The sequence below is a fragment of the Phascolarctos cinereus genome, unplaced genomic scaffold, assembly GCF_003287225.1.
Source record: "Phascolarctos cinereus isolate Bilbo 61053 unplaced genomic scaffold, phaCin_HiC Scaffold_5;HRSCAF=322, whole genome shotgun sequence".
Taxonomy (NCBI): domain Eukaryota; kingdom Metazoa; phylum Chordata; class Mammalia; order Diprotodontia; family Phascolarctidae; genus Phascolarctos; species Phascolarctos cinereus.
This window is the reverse complement of record NW_027555958.1, coordinates 83,948,726-83,971,600: the sequence shown is the minus strand read 5'-3', so window position 1 is coordinate 83,971,600 and position 22,875 is coordinate 83,948,726. Positions and strand designations below refer to the sequence as shown.

General features: G+C 36.4%; 1 protein-coding gene across 12 annotated transcripts in view; it reads left to right on the top strand.

Moving 5' to 3' along the window:
- The first annotated feature begins 24 nt into the window (after positions 1–24).
- The window catches only part of CEP43 (centrosomal protein 43), a 67,514-nt gene continuing 44,663 nt past the window's right edge, over positions 25–22,875 (top strand). For 11 of the 12 annotated variants that reach the window (XR_013486905.1, XM_020970392.2, XM_020970391.2 and 8 more), the window contains exons 1-5: positions 57–289; positions 1,668–1,721; positions 3,301–3,355; positions 3,889–3,977; positions 12,676–12,813. Coding sequence is in view for 11 of the 12 variants with exons in the window: in XM_020970392.2 (XP_020826051.1) it covers positions 167–289; positions 1,668–1,721; positions 3,301–3,355; positions 3,889–3,977; positions 12,676–12,813 (459 nt within the window). In the remaining variant the exon portion in view is untranslated. Of the gene's footprint in view, positions 290–1,667; positions 1,722–3,300; positions 3,356–3,888; positions 3,978–12,675; positions 12,814–22,875 lie in introns of all 12 variants that reach the window. The other variant, XM_020970393.2, reaches the window with a different exon arrangement.

The window sequence follows — 22,875 nt, the reverse complement described above, 5'->3', positions numbered from 1 at the left end:
CCCGAGTCACCGGGCGACGTGAGCGACTGCGAGAGAGGCGCGTCGCGGCACCTCGGGGGCGGGGCCGAAGTCCGTCCAGCGTCTCCCCCACCCGCCGCCCCCTGTCGAATCTGCGGCGGCCGTTGGGCCGTTAGCGCAGTTTGGGCGGTTGTCTTGGAGAAGCAAAATGGCTGCTGCGACGGCGGCCGCAGCCGCTGCGGTGGTGGCGGCGGCGGCGGAGGAGGACACGGAGCTGAGAGACCTGCTGGTGCAGACGCTGGAGAACAGCGGAGTCCTCAATAGGATTAAGGTAAGGCGGCCGAGGCGACGCTGGCCCCGCGCGGCCTCGCTGGGGCCTCAGCGCCCGAGTTAGCGCGGCCCCCCCGAGCCGGAGCTCAGCTCCCGGGATCCCTGGGCGGCTGGGGCCCAGTGGAGGAGGGAACCACGGGCCGGGGCCGCCATCGAGCCGGGAGGGAGCCGTGGGCGGCGAGTGGGGCTGCGGTCACCGGGTGTCGGGGCCTGAGCTCATAATGGAGGCTCTTCCACCCTCCCCCTTGGTCTTTAGTCCTCGCTCGCTGCCGCTGCGGACTCTCCCCCTTTCCCGCCCCTTTCCTCGCTTTAGGGAGAAGTTGGGGCCGGGGGTCATCCTTAGTTAGAAGGCCGGATTCAGCCTCGCTTCCTCCACTCCCCGTGGGGCGCCTGGGGGGGAGGGGCGGCTTGGGAAGGTTGGGTTCAGCAGGTGATTCCACTCTCCCGGATGGGAGATCTGTGAGTCTTAGAAGCTCTAGGGCCCACGCCTCCTAGAGCTTTCTTTTTTCCAGTCGTTTTAAACCTGATCATTTTGAGCTCCAGTAGACTGGGAGGTAGTGGGGGAATGGCACACTCACCCTCCTCCAAAGGAAGATAACTTTGACCCAATCGTTGTAAAGTTTATAGGAAATGCTTAATAAATACAGGTGATAATAGCATCCTGGAGTTTGTAATTGGAAGGAACCTGAGAAGTCATCTGTGTAGTTTAAAAAAAAGAAAAGAACGGAAACAGCTTTTCATTTGTTGTCCAGTTGGATGGGCTCACCATTAGATCAGTGGGTACCGCGTGAATATCACCTGCAATAGCAACAGTTGATACCTAAATGCCTGAACTTGGCTGTGGCTATAGTCGGTTCAGAAAGCATTGGTGGTCATCCAGCGTTTGTGTCCCTTTACGGTTGTCAAAAACAAACTTGTGACGGAGCTGGCTCTACTAATAATAGCAAAACAGCATTTACTCCACCCTTTCTGTATATATAGTGAAGGTTTCACTATAGAGTGTTACATCTGGAACAGATCTTATAGTCCAGCCCCATTTTTCAATTTGTAGTTGGGTCCTAAACTGGTTAATGTGACTTGAACAAGCTTATGCAGCTACTTTAGTGGCAGAGCTGGGACAAGGTCCCAGGTTGTTTTATTAATTTTTGCCGTGGTGTTGTGAAGACAAATTTCCATCTTGTTATTTGCACTTCCCCCTTGAACATTCATGCTTTCAAATTTTGGGAGAACAGTTCCCAGTAAATTGGTACCTATAGCATAGATATTTTAAAAAACCTGGTATTTTTAAAAAATTCTGATTGAGCAGTATGTCAACATCTTAAATTGTCAGTAAAAAATTTTTTTGAATGCTTCCTTCCCTTTTTTAAAAAATATTCTAGGCTGAACTACGGGCAGCTGTATTTTTAGCACTTGAAGAACAAGAAAAAATAGAGGTATGCAAATAGAGTTATTTAATCTTAAAGATTAAATATTTTTAATATTCAACTCACATTGTTTAGGGAAAACGCATGTGTTTTGCTTTTTGTTTTTAATTTTTTCTCTTGTTTATCCTGGGATGTAGCCAAAGTAGTTTTTGAAGACTTAATCAGTAAATGTATATTATAGGGGGAAAAAACTAACATTCTTTTTGAGGGGTATTTCAGTACTTTGGGGTCAACAAGGTAAAAGCATTTAGGTTCGATAACACTGGTTCTAGAGTCAGAAAGATCCGAATTCAAATTCTTCAGATCAAAGACACTGTAAAATGGGGATGACAGCACCTAGCTCTCAGTATGCACTTATTGCAGTGCCAGCAGAAAGAGACAGGGAGAAATGAGAAGTAAAGATTTTCATTTAATCTTATATTTGATTTAAGTGTAAGTTGATCTCTGTATAAAGAATCTGAAAGCATGTCTGAGCCCTGATGTCCCTATGCCTTTGCACAAGCTATTCCCCCTGCCCGGCATGTAGTTACTCCTTACCTCCACCTAAAACGGTTTTGCCAAATAGTAGGCAATTTAATTAATGGCCTGTTGGTGGTTTAAGTGAAGCCACATGGTCACAGTAATATTTCTTGAACTTTTCTGTCAAATATAAATAATGATATTGCCTAGAATCAATTTTTTAAAAAAATGGATTCCAAATCTATTCCTAAAGCAAAAGTTACTTCTGCAGAAAATATATGGTAATGTGTGTTTTTTCCTGTTCTGCTACCTTCATGCAATCATTCAGTATTTGTTGTATTCTTTAGGACCAATGACTATTTAAAAAAAATATTGCTTTAAATCATGGGGTCTTAATCTTTTTTTTCTGTCATGAAACCCTTTGGTAGTCTGGTGAAGCCTGTGAACCCCTTTGGATCCCTTCTTAGAATAATTTTTTAATGCACAAAATAAAATACATGGAATTACAAAGGAAATCAGTTTTATTGAGATACAGCTATCAAAATATTTTTTAAAAGGTCACAGACTCCAGGTTGAGTGCTGCTTTAAATGATATAATTGTTAAAGCTAAAACTTTTTTTTAATAGACTAGAATTTAGAATAGAAAATAATATGTTCTATTAAGTCTTCTCAGAATAGTGAACTTTAAGGTTGGATAACTAGCTCAGAAGTCTTAAGTTTCTGAGAGAGTATTTGAAAAACAGGATTGTACGAAGACTACATTTATAATAAAGTAAATTTGCTAATTTAGTTTCAAGTAAAATCATGAAACATCCCCACATCCTTACTTTCAAACACCTAATTGTTTTATATGAATTTATAATTAATTTTTGCTTTAAAAAACAAAACATAGCTTTATGAAAGTCTGTAAATTAATGATTCAGAGAGACTTTTGATGGATAGGATGCAGTTTTGAGGGCTAATAATAGAATTCTTCTGTTGATAAAGTTTAAAGTATAATGTTAAAAATATCAGTGTGCTACTTTGTGACCATAACATGGAAGTAAAATTTTACAGGTTTTGAAATAGAAAAGTTTTTGGGACTGATATACTAATTTTAAATTTTTACAGTTGTTTTCTTTTTTAATAGAACAAAACACCTTTAGTGAATGAAAGCCTGAAAAAGTTTTTAAATACTAAAGATGGTAAGCATCTTTTTATCTACTTAGTTTGCTTAAACTAAATCTTCAGAACGAAACTTGAGAGAAATCAAGAATTTCATTTGATATTGTAGCATAAAATTATTTTCTTTCCTTCTTTTCTTTAAAGATAAAGTAAGAACTCCATTATATAATCAAACCTCTACTAATAATGGAGTATTGTAGACAGTATCATCTAGATTGGCTCTAGCCATACTTCCTGGGCCAAGGAAACTTGCCAGAGAAATAGTTCTTCCAACATCAGGATGGAAAATCCTGTGTGGGTAATTAATTAAGAGTTAATTGTAGTTTCTTAGTGACTCAATGACTTGTTCTTGAAGAGAGTATCTTCTGTTTTTCCCATTTTACTTTTAAGTATATTAGAGGGAAATCTTTTCAGAATTTTTCCTATAAACTTTGATTTAAAAAATTTAGAAACTTTACTTTTCTTTAGTATGGTACCATTTCACAAAATACACAAAGTTTTGCAAAATACTAAACATTTGAGTTAACAAGTCTTTTTCCACTTACTTTTGCAGGTCGTTTAGTGGCAAGTCTTGTTGCAGAATTCCTTCAGTTTTTCAATCTTGACTTCACCTTGGCCGTCTTTCAGCCTGAAACTAGCACAGTAAGAATGTGAACTTGACCATCTCATCTTGTGTCTTTTTTGTGATTTAGAATATGAAGTTAACTAAATATAGTTAAATGCTGCTTATATGTGTATTTATCCTCATCTTAAATTATTTATGCAACTGAAGACGCAATCTGAATGGCCTTGTTTCCAAGATGATTGTGTCACTGCTTCCCGGAAGTCAGCAACTGGCCAGATCATCTAGGAGCCAACAGAGTGGACTGCCAAGAAAAAATGGCCCTATTCCTTCCTATTGTGGCTACAAGAAATAAACTGATGCCCTAAGCTGGATGCCCTCAACTTTTTTTGTGAAGAGAAACTGTTTTGTTTTATTGTGGTCATTATATGAGGGTCTCCTTTTGTAGATGAGTGCTTCATTTTTACGTATTTAAAGACTTTTGGACTTTGGATCTGCTGTTTGATTTTTGGCTGTATTTTAATCTCACCAGATTATAGACACAAACATTTATCTTTATATTGCCTTTGAATATTTGAGTACCCCATAATTAAAATATAGATTTCTTAAGGGAACTTTTAGCTCCAAGAAAATTCAGCTTGTCTTGGAAGTTAGGGTAGTTAGTTTAACAATTTAATTGCCTGGCACAGGGAATAATAAATCTTAAAGCTAATTTCCGTAGTGCAGTCTCAAAGAGAAGGCACATAATGTGCTCTACCTTGCCCCTCAACTCCCTGAGAATGTAAGTTTCATGAGAGCACCGATCATTTCTTTATTACTTTGCACATATTAGGCAATAAATGGTACATAAGGCAAGCAAGATAGCTTGGGGCTAGATTGCAGAGGTCATGAAGTCCTTCGTGAAAGACATTTTAGTTGAGTAGTATGCAAAGAATGAATTAAAAAACACTTATTAAGCATCTACTATATGTTGGTACTGTGCTAAGTGAGACAGTCCCTATCCTTATATTCTAATAGGGAGAGACAATGCCTGTGGGGGAATGATAGCCAAGGAGGAGAGATTTTATCTGAGACAGTCACAGAAGTGGTGAGTTGATCTACAAGATAGTCAGTTAACATCCTTTCCAGAAGTAGTAGTATTGAGTTGATAACTGATAAAATTGATAGTTGATAAAACGAGAGGTAGAAAGTGATCAGGGTAGCGGCACATATGCCAGTATGGTTTGTGAAGATTTTGAGGGAAAGCCAAGTCAGTAGTATAGTAAATGACAAGATGCCTGGGTATGTGGTCAAGGGATATGAAACATGGTCTCAGATGGGGCTAGCTAGATTTGGTGGAGTAGGTAGGTTTGCGCTTACCAATCACAGGAACTCTTCATAGACAGTATGGAAAGAAATCGGTGTCAAGCATTGAGCAGGTATGGAGAGGAAATGGAAGCACTGAATAGAAAATATCTTTTTAGAAGCTACACAGTAAGCTAGGGTTGGCAAGTGGAGAGGATGGTAGAATGAGGCGGAAAAAGGGCTTGGGAAGAAGTCTGAGTGGAAGAATGGAAGGCAATCACCAGAGGTTTCAGAGCATCTGGATCTTGTGTAGGGGTCAAAATGGAGGCATTGGAGATAAAGACTTTACTTTCAAGCAAGACAAGCTGTCAACTGCTTTCCAGAGTATTCTTCAATGTTAGTTAATAAAATAGTTGATCGTGATTTTTTTTAAGTGGGAGTAAGCTTTCACAAGTAAGAAAAGCAAAGGTAGGATAAAATTAAAAGGGAAGGGGGCAAGCATTTATTGGGTGCTTGCTATGCCCTAGGTACTGTGCTCAGTTATTGTTTAATTTGGTCCTCACAACAATTCTGTGAGGTAGGTGCTATTAGAACCCCCATTTTACTGTTGAGAAAACTGAGGCAGGCAAAGAAAGTGGCTTGCCCAGGATCACACAGCTTACCAAGTATCTGTGGCTGGATTTGAATTCTTGTCTTTCAGACTCCAGGGCTAGTGGTCTATCTGCTGTGCCATCTAACTGCCTCTATATAGTAATAAAGTATCTTCTCAGAGTCCTGCTGGAATGCCCAGAGGGGGAAAAATAATTTGGAGTACATTGAAATTCCAGGTCAGGCAAACACAAGAGGGGGCAGCTTGTGGCAGAGAAGAGAGAACCCTGAGAAGAACTTCCAGAGAGGAGGATGGAAAGCTTTGGGTTAAGCATCAAAGGAAGAGTTTGCAGAAGATTAGGATGACCAGGCCAGCTGTATTTGGATCCTGTACCTTTCACTGAGTGCTTTTACAGCACATAAAGTGATACTGAAATTTATGTTGTTTTTGGTTTGTGTGTGCATTTATTGTTTTGGTTAGAAGTAGGAGGGCTTGTTGATTTTGTGTGTCATAAACAAAATTTCCTTTAACTCCAATTTTATTAGCTGTCAGCCATCATGAAATCATTAATAGAAAACTAGTGTATAGGCATGTGACGTTACCAAATGCATGAAAACTTGTAGCTGTTGGCTTTTATGTAATAACCGAAGGCAGAAAAAGAAGTTGAATTTTTCTTGCTTTGTTTGCTTTTGTGTTTTCTCTAAATTGTGTTTTTACTGGGGCTAGTTCTGCTGCCGCAAATAGAGCGTAGAGCAGGGTAGATGTCCACAGGTCTATTTCCAGCCTAATTTCAGCAAGTACTAAGAGTTGAGACATTACATGCAGTTACAGAAACATAGCATATTAAGCAATAGGTTTTGTTATTTAAATTAGGACCTGTTGAAACTAAAATACATATAATTACAAAGGCCAGTTAATGGTAGCATATGACCTAAAATACCAAAAGAAATTTACTTCCTGGTGGCTTTCAGATTTTAGACTAGACTGGAGCAATTGAGGGGTTTTTTGTTTGTTTTTAAGGGAGAATAATAAAAATAGGAAAAATATGTTTCATTATTTTCCTAATTGTCACTTGGTTGATTTTTTTTTTTTCTCGTGGTCCTCAGTACTCTTAACTTTAAAGATCTTTTATTTCACTGGTGTGGGTTGTCAGTCGGCTGAAGGGAGATGTCAACTTCTCTATGCCTTAGTAGACTTAGGTCTTTATGATTCTATTAGGAAAAAGTATCATCTGACTGTTAAATTTTTGGTGATCAGTATCTTTAAACTTCTCTAGACTAGTCTTATTATTATTAATATAGACTGTTTCTGGATCTTTATTTGAAACCTTTTCACCTTGATAGGATATATCAGAGCTTGTATTCTGTTGGCATTGCCTTCAAGAATCCAGGTTTGCCTACTTGCCATTGCTGTGTTATTAGAAGAAGTAGCCATCCATGTTATAGGATTCCTCTCTATTTGGTAATAGATTAATTTGTTAATAATAAAGCCATAGGGCTGAAAGACTTTGAAGTGACTGTCTTCAAAAAGATTCACTCAGTAAATTGTTATATTCTGTTTGATCATTTTTATATACTCCTGTTTCAGTTAACAATATCGGCTCTTTAACTGGTTCCTTTAGTTTTTATTTTATTTTAGTTTTTGATCTTAGGTTCTAACCTTTGTCTTCATTTCCTTGAACCCTTTCCAAATTAGCTATGTCTCCATAAGTTAAAAATCAAGACTAGTTAACATTTATTAGATTTGCTGTGAGATGGTGTGGTGCCACTGCATGTGACTTGGAGTTAGTTATCTTACTTCATTAGGCTTTTAATTCTTCATTTGTAAAATGAAAAGGTTCATCTTCATCTAGCTTGGAAGTTCTTAACTTTTCTGGGGTCATGGATCCTTTTGGCAGTCTGGAAAGCCTATGGACCCTTTCTTAGAATAATGTTTGCTGTCTACATTCATAATTGAAGGAAATGCTAAGTTTCAGAGGTTAGTGAAAATAATTTTTTTCCCATCTAGCTTCACAAATCCTTTGAAATTAGGGATTTGTGAACTCCAGGTTAAGAATACCATATGCTCTTAAAATTTGCTTTCAATTCGTACCATTCTTTTTTACAGGATGGCTTCATGGTTCCTGCATTGTATGCTATATTGATACTAAATCATATTATAACACTTGATTGCAAAATGTTATTTGATATAAGCTGGTTCTTGAGCCAACTTGCCCATACCTAGGGATTTATCTACTAGAATAGCAAAAAAAATTCCTTCTGGTGAGATACTGTTATAAGATAGGCCTCATCAATGAATAGCGTGTAAGAAACTCTTTTTTATGTAGCCTTTGTGCACTTTTATGCATCATTTCTTTCATTTCCTCAGAGAGGCATTGTGGCATGGTGAATATTTAGAGCTAGCCTTACACTTGGGAAGAACTAGGTTCGCATTTGGTCTCTGTCACATACCAACTGATTGACAGGAGGGCTCACTTAACATTTCAGTGCCTAAGTGAGATTAAGTTTATAGATAAGTTGCTGATTTTCATTGATGAAGGATATTTTTATAGTGGGAGTTGCCCATACCAGTGGCAAAACAGATTTGGAATAAAAAACAGAAAACAGTGGGTATTACGAATAAACTGAAATAATTGGAAAGTTGTTATTATAAAAGTGAAATTAATCATCTACAAACTTAATACTAACTGCTGAAATATCAAGAGTTGCCTGTCAACTGTGGCAGGTAAAAGATAAAATGGCTGAAGAAACAGGTTCAGTATTCCAAGCATATGGATTTATTAGCAATGCATGCCAATTGCCTAACAAATTGGGACCAAGCACCTTCCTCAATTTAGAGCTGGATCCTGAATACAGGGGGAGCAGACCTTTATATATTAAAAACAATTTATCAAATAAGGCCAGTCAATTAAAAGGAAATGATGCAACTTTAGGTAATCTGATTTCTAATTGGAGGAAAGATTAGGGACTTTCCAGGTCAGAAGAGGGAGAGTTATAGGTGCAATTCCCTGAATTCAGAAAAGGTGTCCTACTCCTGTCAAGTATATAAACGAAGAAACACTGAAACAATAATTGATCAGTATGAGGGTCAGTTTTCAGATAAGACATATGGATTGCTTGAGATGTATGATTGTAAGAAAACTCCTTGCATCAATCTTAGGGTCTGACTGGGTTTTTTTTGGTCAGTATGACCTAGGTCCTTAGTTAAAGGTCTCTAAAGTATCAGGGAGAGATGGTCCAGCTTCCCAGCCATGCAGGGCTAGGTTCAAACAGTACAATAAAGTTTTCTCCCAATTCTCACAGTTGAATAAAGTTTCCTTATAGGACAGAAATCGGACTAGAATAATTGAATAGAAACCATAATTGAATAGAAACTAAGCTAGCTCCAGAATTGAGTCACAAGATGGAGTCAGTGTGGTTCACTCAATCCGCACGGTTAACCATTTGCTGTCCTAATCCCTTCAGTTACCTCAAAACCCACAGGCTAGGTTAGGTTAAGGCACTTATTTTGTTTTTTTACCATATATACTGAAAGGACATTTAAAAAAATTATTAGCAGTTCATTAGTATTTACATTTATGTAAAATGTGCCAAACTAAACCATTAGAGACTTTTTTGGTAACATTTTAAATCTAAGTGAAATTTCTGTTATTAACTAGGCTGTAGTACAAGAGTCTGAAAGTAGGTGATTTAAGTCTTCTTTTTAAGTAGTGATATCATATATTTGCATTATTTACAAATCACTTTGACATATAGGAGCTGATCTAATTTTTTTTTCTCAGTGCCGTGCAATTTAGAGTAGGTGATAATATAAATGAGCAAATTGAGCTTAAGAGAGTAAATGCTTTCTTCAAGATTGTGTAACTAGTAATTGGCAAAGCTAGATTACGTGATACATTGCTTTTAGTAAACTAGACTTTTTGTCAAAACAATAAATTCATAATCTGAATATCATTGTCTTCTGTACAAAGAAGAGAAGCTGAATAGGTGTTGAATGGTTCTGTTTCTTCCAGCTAACTAGTTTGATTTTCTCTTGGTGGTGTCACTGGGAATTTCACCAAGCTGAGCCTTGTTCTTGGGCTTCAATATTCCTGATACAGTTATTACAGAACCATGCAATTCTTTTGTATTTGTCATCTGTACTTACTGCCAAGTTCTGCGTGTATTATTTTAAAAGTAAATTTATTTTTATATACATTTTTAATATGCTCCTCCATCTCTTCTTCCTCCCTTCTCCCTTTTACTTCCTCCCAACCTCATTTTAAAAAAACAAAATAAAACAGACCCTTCATCCTAAAAATGCGTAGTCTAGGAAAACAAATTCCCACATTGGCCTGCATCTCTCTCTGCATTTTAAGTTGACCTTCTATCTCTCTGGTAGGAAGTTAGAAGTATGATTCATCTTCAGTCTTCTGGTCTCATGATTTGTTTGTTTGTTTTTTTGTGAGGCAGTTGGAGTTCAGTGACTTGCCCAGAGTCAGACAGCTAGTGAGTGTTATATATCTGAGGCCAGATTTGAACTAAGGTTCTCCTGACTCCAGGGCCGGTGCTTTATCCACTGCACCACCTAGCTGCCTCATCTGATCTTACGGTTAACCATTATGTCAATCGGAGTTCTAAGTTATTTTTCTCGATAATGTTGTTATTATATAAATCGTTCTCCTACTTCTGCTCACTTCTTTCTGTATCAATTCATAGAGGTCTTCCCAGTTTCCTATGATACTCCATTTTGTCATTTCTTATGGTACAATAATATTCCATTATATTCAAATATCATAATTTGTTTAGCCATTCCTAAAAAAGAGGATAGCCCCTTAGTTCTAATTTTTGACTATTATTAAAAGAGCTGCTATGAATATTTTTGTACATATAGATCCTTTTAAAAAAAATCACTTTGGCATATTGGCTAGATGGTACAGTTGGGTCAAAAGATATGTACAGTTTGGTAACTTTTGAGGCAGAATTCCAAATTGCTTTCTAGAATGGCTGGACCAAATCACAGCTTTGATGAAGTTTTTCAAAAGAATAATGGTGAGTAGTTCTCATAGCTTCACCATTCTTTAGATACCTTCCCCATTTCTTTTCTTTTTTTCCCGTGTGTGTGTGTGCGTGTGTGTGTGTGTGTGTGTGTGTGTGTGTGTGTGTGTGTGTGTGTATGTATGTATGTATGTATGTGTAATCTCGGTTAAGTGACTTGCCCAGGGTCACACAGCTAGTATGTGTCTGAAGTCATATTTGAACTTGGATCCTCTTGACTCCAGGGCTGGAGCTCTGTGCTGCATCACTTAGCTGCACACCCTTCCCCATTTCTTACTGAAATCATTTGTGATTACATCAAAATTTTTTTTGCTTTAGAGCTTACTAGTTCAAGTTAAGGAGAATGTAATTTATTCTCATTTTTAATCTTTCTATCTATGGTACGTTGCCCATAGTAGGTGCTTTGTATTTATATTTTATGGAATTGATTTTTATGGAGTATATTTGTGAAATTGATCCCTCTTTTAGGGTCAGAGAATCCTACCTTTCTCATCTTTCCTAATATTTGTGGTAATTGTCATATTATGTGTGGCATTCTTTTACCTTATCTCTTTAATTCTTAATATCACATGGATACTTTTTTTCCAGTTTTTCTCCATTTTAGCTTCTCTAGAGAGATGACCCTGGCTATCCTCCATGCATGAATTCTCTTACCTCTGCTTCCTAACTTCTTTGGCTTCCTTCAAATTATAAATCCCAACTTCTATAGGAAGTTTTTATTGATTGCCGTTTAATTCTAGTACCTTCCTTCTGTTGATTATCTCCAGTTTACCCTGTATGTAGCTTATTATAGATAGTTGTCTGCCTGTTGTCTCCCCCATTAAATTGTGAGCTCCTTGAGAGCAAGGTCTGTCTTTGCCTTTGTGTCTCCTGTGCTTAGCACAGTGCCTGGCGCATATTGGGTGCTTAACAAATACTTACTAATTGTAGCATAGAATGTTCAGCACTTAAAGGGACTTTAAAGTTTGTCTAGTTCTCTCTTTTCACAGATACAAAACAGAAGCCCCACAGTTGAAGTGACTTGTGTCCATAGTTACATAGCAAGTGGCGGGACCATAATACGAACCTATAATTTTTAACTCAAATTCCAGAGTTCTCTCTGCTATGTCACATTACCTACCTCATACCAATGTTTACAGTATCACAATAGTCTTTATGTGATTTTGAGATATTTTTTAAGTTATAGCATGGAGACTTTTGGGACACTTTGTATTTAGCATGTACATGCACATGCCATGTATGTGTATCTTTGTCATGTGTGAGTCATGATAAAAACTCATGTTACTTCAAGGTTTACAAAAATGCTTTTCTGAACAGTTCTGAGAAGAAAGTAGTATATTATCCTTTTTTTTATGTGGATAAGAAAATTGAGGCTCGGAGATTTTTAAGAACAGTTTTGAAATTGTCACCTCTTAAGATATACATGGTACATTTATGGGGCAAATCCTTAATGGTTAACTAGACTTTCTGTTACCCAGTTGTCAGTATTCTAATTTAGAGAAAAAGCCACTTTCAAAAAAACACCTTCTGAAAACTGTCAAGAAAAATTGAGTCGAAAGTCTTAATCTGGATAAATTGTTGTGAATTATCCTTCTTTCCAATTTAGGTTGTCTGGTGGATAACTGGCAGTTGAATAGGTTGCTGTCAAATGAGTTCTATGTACTATTTAGTTTTTGTCTTGCTTGATGATTTAAACGACAGTTTGTTAAATAACATGTATAACATTTTAAGTATACACAACATTATATGCCAGAAAGAGAATTTCATTTTATTGTTAAGCCAAACTGTTCTTTTTTGTTTCTTTTTCCTTTATGGTACAAGTATTATTTTTACTACATTTTAGTGCATTTTAATATTTTTTTCCCCCAGGTTCATGGGCTTGAAGCTCGAGAGAATTTAGCCCGAGATTTAGGAATTATTGAAGCAGAAGGCACTGTTGGTGGACCATTACTGTTAGAGGTAATCAGACGATGTCAACAGAAAGAAAAAGGTTCACTTAGTGGGGAGGTAAGTATGCTTTTTATTTTTGGCATTTTTTTTTGTGGCAGAAATGTGCTATTGAATTTCTCAGCTTCTACCTTAATTATAAGTTAAGTCAAGCATGTGAGTTAACATAGGCTCCTAGGACCAGAGTTTGAAAGAATTAGAAAATATATTGACAGTACCCATGGCTCTGAGAAGATAAAGGAGTGAGATGTTCCTAGGAATCCATCTCTTCATTATTCCCTCGAAAACAGCAATAAAGATATAAAAAAGAAGCAAACACTATCAGAAATTCTCAAAAGAAATTTAAAAAAAAATAAAAATCATGAAGAAAAAAAGAATAGATTCAACACAGTGAAAAGGTGTTCTGTCCTAAAAGAAGCTGAGGTGCAAAAACACCTCTCAAAATGGATGGCGATGATAACCAATGGTAACATCGAAAAAAAGCTATAATTTTTTAAAACCAGAATTCAAGAAACACAGTTCAGTGAATTAAAGGAAGTTATGAAATTGATATTAGTTGAAGAAAATAGGTTTGTTTTGCTTGTATTTGTGCAAGTATTTGAAAGGCTTTGATGTCGAGGAGGGGTTATTCTGTTTGGCCTTAGAAGGTAGGACCAGGAATGATGCACAGAAATTGCCAAGAGACCAATTTAGGCTTGATGTCAAGGGAGTATCTTTGTGTGATAGTTAGAGTTGTTCAGAAGTGGAAAGTCATTTCTCCCATAGGTGGAAGATTCTCTCTCCTTAGAGGTATTTTACACAGATGCTGGATGACAACTTGTTGGATATGTTGTAATGGGAATTCCTTCTTGTATGGGTTAGACTAGATGGCCACTGAGGGTCCTTTCCACCTGTCAGATTCTGTGATTCTGTAACAGAAATATTATGTGAAAAATTAAAGAAGGAACTGATTGTGACTTAAAGAATTTTAGGACAAGATGATAGTGAAATACAGCCATTTGGAAATCTGTGGAAAGTGTAAACAAAATATATTTGATGGAGACAACTATTTTATTTGGACACAGAATATAGCAAACAACATAAGCTAAAAAACTCCACCTTCCCGCTTCCCACCCTTACCCCCCTGCCAAAAAAAGTAATCAGTGTGTACAGTAGTGATAAATAGGACAGACTGAGCAAGGAGAGGAAAAAATTTCAAAATTATTAATTTCCCTTAAAACTCAAAACCATTACATTTCAGTAAGTCACACATAAAAATTTTTCTAGAAAGCTTGAAAATAAGAAATATGGTATCCTTATCTCTCAAAGTTGTTGTGAGGCTTAAATGAGAACGTTGTATCAACAAGCATTTTTATTAAGCACTCTCTCAATACTAGTGATGTATAATAAGTCTAGAAAGGTGTAAATTGGAACCAGATCATGAAGGCCTTTAAATGTATGTAAAAATGTTTCTTAAGAGCTTTATAAACTTCAGAATACTATATAAATATGAAGTATTGTCTTGGTCATCATCATCATCATTATCATATTCTTTAATAATTGGTAGAATTTTGGGGGAATGACAGAGGTAGACTCTAACAATTCCTCAGACATCTTTTGCCAGGCGTCATAAGTTCATATCTTCCTGTCTTTCTACTCATATAGCTACCATCTTGGTGCAGGCTTTCATCAGGTTGTACTTAGCATATAATAGACTTTTAATTGGTCTCCCTGCATTAAGTCTGAGAGAGGTTATAAAGGAAGAAATGACAAGATTTGTCAACAATTGGCTATATGGAATATATCAGAGTGAAAAATTGAGGATGATACTGATGTTATGAGCCCTAGTAATTAGGAGGATGATAATGTCTTCAACAGTGATAGGGATTCTGTTCTAAACAGGGGAGGATATTAGGGGAAAGATAATGAGTTTATTAAACTTAAGATGTTTATGGGTTTTCCAATTTGGGATGCCCAGGAAGAAGTTGGTGACTCAAGCCTAGAACTCCATCTCAGAAGAGATCACCAAACAAGACAATATAGAAGAAAAGAGGTTCCAGGACACAACCTTGGGGAAATATTATTATCATGTTTTTTTCTTTCTCATTTTCTTTATCAGTGATGCCCCAAATCAATTTATTCTTCCATAGTCCTTCAAGTCTCTCATTCAGCATTTAACCAAAATAATATTCCTGTTATTGTTAATGCCACAGTAGTATCTGTCTCGTCTCTGCTGTTTCATTGGCAGTCCCCTGTTCCTGGGATGCCCTTTATCTTCACCTCTGCTTCCTGGCTTTCTTCAAGATACAACTCAGATCCCACCTCCTGCAAGAAGTCTTGCAATCTGCTAATACCTTCCCTTCTTTGAATTTACTGTGTGTGTGTGTGTGTGTGTGTGTGTACGTACACACACTAATGCAAATAGATACCTCTATAGTAATGCTTGATAGGGTGGTTGTAAGGAACAAATGAAATGATATTTGCGTTATAGTGCCTGGCGCAGATTAGATGCTTAATAAATGCTTGTTCCCTTTCCCATCTATATATGTTATATGTAAATTTTTTTCCATATTGTCTCCCCCATTTGAATGTAACCTCTTTGGGGGCACGGAATGCATTTATTTGCTATATACTAAGTGTTTAATAAAAGCTTGTTTTACTGACTTACTGATGATAGAGAGTCAAAGGGAGCAATTGCAGAGTAAAACTCAGGAAAAAATGAGGGAAGTTTTGTTTTGTTTTTGGTTTAAAAAAATTCAAGATTTAGTATGTAAAATATAAAAACTTTGTTGAGAGCAGGGGTTCTTAACCTGGAGTACCCAGATTCCAATGTGAGGTATGGTCTGTGGTTCAATGACCTATTGACAATGAGAGATTATCAGTATTAAACATCTTTCATTTAGTGATGTCAGTGTGAAAATAACTGTCTGTTATGAATCAGATCTATTTGGGTCACATTTTATTAGATTTTATGTAATTTTAAGGAGAATTATCAGATTGGCATGGTATCTTTATACCTTTTTTTCACCCTTTTTAAAAAAAAATTAATTTATTTACTTTTAGTTTTCAGCGTTCACTTCCATAAGATTTTGAGTGTTAAATTTTCTCCCTCTCCCACCTCTTCCCGCCCCGCCCAAGATGACATGCAAACTAGTATAGGCTTTACATACACGTTCATGTTAAGCATATTTTCCCATTAGTCGTGATGTAAAAAAAAATTCGAACTAATGGGAGGAACCACAAGAAGCAATAAAACAAAACAACAAATGAAAAGGAGAGCAAATAGCATGCTTTCATCTGTGTTCAGACTCCGTATTTCTTTCTCTGGGTGTGGATAGCAATTTCCATTATGAGTCTTTTGGAGTTGTCTTAGATTGTTGAATTACTGTGAAGAACCAAGTCTATCAAAATCAGTCATCCCATAATGTGACTGTTACTGTGTATAGTGTTCTCCTGGTTCTGCTCATTTCACTCTGTATCAGTTCATGTAAGTCTTTCCAAGTTTTTTTGAAGTCTGCCTGCTTATCATTTCTTATAGTTATAGCACAATAGTACTCCATTACATTCATATACTACAACTTGTTTAGCCATTCCCCACTTGATGGGCATCCCCTCAATTGCCAATTCTTTGTCACCACTGAAAGAGCTGCTATAAATATTTTTGTACATGTGGGTCCTTTTCATGTTTTTATGATCTTTTTGGGATACAGACCTAGAAGTGGTATTGCTGGGTCAAAGGATCTTTATACATTTCTAAGAACTCTGAATAACAGACTTGATCAAGTAGCATTTATACATTGTACATTCTCAAGTAACTTTAATAGGTATTTCTGGTTTTACTTCTACATGTAAAATGTTACAAATCAGCATCGAATCATTTATCTCAGTGAAGCCAAATCAAAGACCATTTTTGTAGGTTATGAAGACAGGACATAGGATATAAATTCAAGTACCCTGTACTTATATGTGAGAGTTTAAGAGTTAAAAATTTGTGTCTTTAGTTTCTTTTTATGTTTTCAGAGGAAACATCTTTTGGTTTCTGTTTAATCGTCTTTGCCTCCCCCTTTACTAGCACAAACTTTAATGGAAATTGTCTTCAACTTCTGGTCCTAATTTCTTAGCTTCTACAATGGCATAACAATTTATAAAGTAAAGTTTAAGAGTTGCAAAAATAATTAGATCGGTCCATAATAATTAAGTTTCAGTATCCCAATAATGAAATGCTGTAACTCAGGCAAAAATATAAGTAAGTTGCATACTCGAATAGCATGCTGATTGAATTATTATTTGATAGCTTATATACAGGGAAATAAATGGATACGGTAGGGAATTTACTCCCCCCCCCAATATAGTGCTGGAAAGTAGGTTCTGTTATGATATGGTTTTATAGATGAGGAAACTTCTTAGAAGCAGATAGATTAAGTGATGTACTTAAGATCATAGAGACAGTAAGTACGTTAGGTTGAATTTTGAGCTCAGAACTTCCTCATTCCTTTTGCCACTTAGCTGTCCATATACATAATTATATTTTTATTGCATTATGACTCACACACATGTAAACAAGCATATATACATGAATTATATGCATGAACCATTCACCAAAATTCATTATGTTCTAGCACATGAAGAAATAGATAAATTTAGAGGTGGAAATTTCAGTACATTTAGGAATCATAATTTAATAAAATTATGATAAAAAGAGATGTGAATGATTGTGCAAACATTTGAAATAAAATATCTGGCAAAGAGGATATAACAATGTTTTCCCCAAATTATTCCTTATAACCAGTAGGATTTATATAAGAAATGTTAAGTTAGTTCAGCTTTGGGAAACAGCATAATATATCTTATAGATAAGAAAAATGGGATAGGGCTCACATGGACATTCCCAATAAATTCCAAATAGATGGATGATATATATATTTTAAAATAATTTTTTTAAATGGAAGAAAATGGAGTAATTATAACACAGGGAAGAAAACTTTCATCCAAGAATTATGATTATAAGAAGCAAGATATATTGATTTAATTTTCTAAAAATAACTTCTGTAGCAAAGAGCAATGCACACCAATTGCAGAAAAGTTGACCAAATCAAGATATGTGAATATACCGAATGACAAACATGAAGATCTTGAAGCCTTATATACAGTTTTATTCAGAGTAAAGAAATCAGAAAAATACGTAAGTTCAAAAAGGGATGTAGAAGCAAACAGAACTGTTTTTAGGCAGCTTAAACCACTAGAAGATCTGAGTTCAAATCCAATATCAGACACTTACTAATTGTGTGACCTGTGGCAAGTCAGTTACTCTCAATTTCCTCTTCTATAAAAAAGGGATAATAATGGTACCTGCTTCCTAGAGTTGTAGTGAGGATCAAATGAGATAATAATTATAAAACACTTAGCACTTTACTATTGCTATAAAACTGTTCGCCATTATTATTTTAAAGTTTAAATATATGTGTATATATGTGTATTTAACTTGTTTTAGTATCATGTGTTTTATATTTTTGATGATGGTTACAAGTTTTAAACATATAAAACTATGAAAAAAACCTTACAACATATAATTACAAATATACTTATTCACGTCCCTGGCATTCACTTCCATAACATGTAAAAACATTTTATTTTTAGTTAACGTAGAGGGAAAGGCAACATAGCTTGGGGGGTCAGAAGCCAGTCTTGTTGTTGGCTCTGTCTCTAACACATCTTGGGTGGAGGCATTTAGTCCCTTGGTATCTCGGACATACCCCTAGACTATTAATTACTGATGTGATGCCAGTTTCTGTTGTTGCAAGGAGTTTCTACAGTAGGTATTCTACAATAACATGCTCATTGTTCTGACTCCTTCTAATTCCTCCTTTGAAAAAGGAATATAGGTGATACCATTAGCAAATTAGGAGAATGTGGAATAATTTACCTGTCAGATCTGTGGATAAGTAAAGAATTTATGACCACATGAAATAACATTACAAGATATAAAATGGATAGTTCTGATGACGTTAAATTAAAAGGGTTTTGCATAAACAAAACCAATGCAGCTAAGATTAGATGGAAAACAGAAAACTGGGAAAAAATCTTTGTAGCAAGTTTTTCATATAAAGACCTTGTTTCTCAAATACATAGAGAAATAGAATCAAATTTATAAGAATACAAGTCATTCCCTAGTTGATAAATGGTCAAAGTATATGAACAGGTAGTTTTCAGAAGAAGAAATCAAAGCTATCTATAGTCATGAAAAAATACCTAAATCACTATTGATTAGAGAAATGCAAATTAAAACAACTTTGAGGTACCACCTCACACCTATAAGAGTGGCTAGTATGACAGAAAAGGAAAATGATAAATGTTGGAGGGGATGTGGGAAAACTGGGACACTAATGCGCTGTTGGAGTTGTGAACTGATCGAACCATTCTAGAGAGCAATTTGGAACTATGCCCAAAGGGTCATAAATCTGTTGCATACTCTTTGACCCAGCAATACCGCTACTAGCTCTGTATCCCAAAGAGATTTTTTTTTTAAATGAAAAGGACCTAAATGTACAAAAACAATTATAGCAGCTCTTTTTGTGGGTGCAAAGAATTAGAAATTGAGGGAATGCCCATCAGTTGTGGAATGACTGAACAAGTTGTGGTATGTGATTGTGATGGAATACTATTGTGCTATAAGAAAAGCAGAATGCTTTCAGAAAAACATGGAAAGATTTATGAATGGATGCAAAGTGAAGTACACAGAACCAGAGGAACATTGTACACAGTTACAGTAATATTGTATGATGATCAGCTGGGAATGACTTAAGCTTTTCTCAGCAATACCAATTCCATGACAATCCAAAAGGACTCATGATGAAAAATATTATCCGCCTCCAGAGAAAGAATGGGTAAGGTCTGAATGAAGATTGAAGCATACTCTTTTCCACTGTCTTTTTTTTTACTGGAGTTTTTTTGGGATTTTTTGCTCTATATTTTTTCCACAATATGTAACTAATATGGAAATATGTTTTGCAAGGTTGCACATGCATAAGCTATATCAAATTATTTGCCATCTCAGGAGGGAACAGGGAGGAAAGGAGAATTTGGAACTCAGTTTGGGGGGAAAAAAGTAAAATAACTATTTTCAAAAAAGGAATATAAAAGGACCAATACATTTTGAAGGTTGGAAAGTATACTTGTGAACTTGAGTGGTGTTTTTAAGTTTCCTCAAGGTTTTAAATTGCAAGGGTTATTGGTCCTGCTGATCTCACTTGCTCTATGTTTTTAGAGTCAAATATTTACCAAACCAACCCACCAAAATCATTCTTTCTTGTCTAATCTCTTAGTTCATTTGGTTGGAGATGTTACTAATGATGCCAGGTTTCCGTATTGGATTACCACATAGACCATTTAGTTTTATGTAAAGAAAATCTATCTCATAACCAAAGATAGTATCCTTAATCCTGACCAGATGGCTTGCAAATGTGTGGTTAATTACAACTGTTATTAGATAAGATTGTGTGTCTCACAAAACCATTCATTAGCACTTTTGGAAATATCTTAGTGTGCATTTTCTGCTGGTGGTATGTTGGTAGCTTTGTAAGTGAGGTTGTTAAATATTGATTACTTATTACTATAGTGCAAAGTGTTTTGGAGGTAAAAAGATGACTAATACAAGAAGACTCTGCTCCCACAGAGCTCAGTAATTTAGCCAGAGGTAAGTGGCACACAGGAATGCCCAAATTCAGACTCTGCTATTTGACCCAGGCTACTACTTAACCTCTTGGCCTCACTTTTCTCATCTATAAAATGGGCATACTAATGACATCTACCTCATAGGTGAGAAGCAAATGAGCTAATGTATGTTAAGCACTTTATAAATCTTAAAGTGCTTTATAAATGTAGTTAATGATATTTTTAATAAAAATTCAAGAGAATGGAAAACTTAATAATGAACCTGAGTTGAATTTTTGAATATTGGCTAGGATTTTGATGATTGGAGATAATGTGTAGGGTGAAGAGTGAAAGAGCAAAGCCTAGAAAGTGTGAGGTATATTTCGAGATTCGCCCATATACCTATTGGCTTTTCATATTTAATTGTTTCCTTTGGTTTCTGGAAAACCAGATTAAGCTAGTTTGATTGGAATGAAGAGTTTAGGAACATGAGTAAATTGTGATGAATCAGGAAAGATACCGTGGGATCAGATGATGGAGAATGCCTTGAGTTATCACTCCAAAGAGTCTGTGTGGAGTGTCCAGTGCAAGCACCCTCTCAGGTTTGTGTTTCAGAATCTGACTGGGAGAGTCCCTGACAATTAATTCCACCCATGGCATGTAGATGGTATACCAAAGGATTTGGAACCAGTAAGACCCACTGTCTAATGCTGCCCCAGATGCTTATTAGCTGTGTGTTTTTGGACAAGTCACTTAAACTCTCTGCCTCAATTTCCTTATCTGTAAGATAGGGATAATAAAACCGTGACTTAGGGAAGAGAGGAATAGAAACACAGCTAATGTCAGTCCTTTCCCCATGCGGTACCATGGAAAGCACTAGCTCTAGAGTCTTAGGTGTTCAAATTCAGCTTCTAATGCTTCCTACCTATTTGACTTTGGGCAAATCGCTTAACCTCCCAAGGTTTTAGTTTTCTCATCTATAAAATTAAGAGGGTTAAACTTGGATGGCATCTGATGTTCCATTCTTCAAATCAGTTGTCCTATGATCATAGAAACATAGCATGGATATAATAGTAGTGATAAGAGAACTGGCTTTAAAATCGGGAAGACCTAGGTTTTAATTGGCCTTTGATGTGTGTGTGGTTGAGGGGTGGATGTTGGAGAGCAATGCCTGAGTCACTTAATTTTAACCTTTTCAGTGCTTCAGGCAACTTTTTAAGTTGCCACTCTTCCTTGATAGAGAAAAAGTTTCTCATCCAGTACAATTATAGGTCTGGTTACCAAAAGAGGTGATGATCCTATTCTGTGAGGGACCCACCTAGGCCCCAGACTGTCCAACTTAAAGAAGCTAAGAATGCATGGCATTGAGTATGTGTGGCAATTCAAGAGGTACTTGCCAAAGAGTAAGGAGGGAAGATAGAGACAAGGTACTAGGAATACAAAAGAAAAGGCTGAAAAAACAAAGAACCCAAGAGAAGGGAGTCTGTGACTATCAACTGGCCTTGCTTCCAAGCCAAATATTGAGACTCAAAGACAGAAGAAAAGAAAATGAATAAAATGTTTTTAAGAAGACAATAATACATTGAACAAGGGTTTACTGTGAAAGAAAAAGAATCGAAAATCCTCTCTCCAGAGATTATAGAATGGTGAGAAACTCCTGAATGTTTCCAAAAAGAGTACAACTTTTAAAAGAATTCAGACAACATGCTGAAAATGCTATTGCCACTAATAAAAATAGAGAAGTTAATGAGTGTCATAGACAGATGGTGCATATTCATTTTGTTTTCCTGAATGAAAAGTCACTGAAGCATTTTTCTGACAAGTAACTAGTGAATTGTGTTTTATGATATTCAACTTTCTGAGTTCTGCCAATGTGATATCCCTAAAAGACGGATGTGACTTTTTTGTTGCTATGCTGCTCAAAAACTTCCAGTATTTTCCTATTGTCTATTAAAAGAATTCTTCTTTGTGGCATTTAAAGCCCTTTTTAATCATTTCCAGCCTACCATTCTGAGCTACTTATGCATTACTCCCATCTGAACACACTGTATTCCAGCCAGATTGGCCTGCTTGCTGTTCTTGTCTACAGGTTTTTTGTTTTTTTTTTTGGTGAGGCAGTTGGGGTTAAGTGACTTGCCCAGAGTCACACGGCTAGTGAGTGGTATGTATCTGAGCATGGATTTGTACATAAATCCTTCTGACTCCAAGTCCAGTGCTCTATCCACTGCGCCATCTAGCTGCCCCCTTTGCAGTTCTATGTTATATTTCTGTGCCTTTGTACAGATTATATCCTGTTCTTGAAATGTAGTCCTTTATCATCTCTGACTCTAAGTTTTGAAAGCCCAGCTCAGGTGCTGCTTCTATAGAAGGCCTTTCCTGATTTCCCCACTCATATTTTAGTTACATCCCTCATCTCCCCAGTCTTTTCTCGGTTATTTTTGTATCTTTTTCACATACATTTATCTGTGTGCATATTACTTCCCCATACCAAAT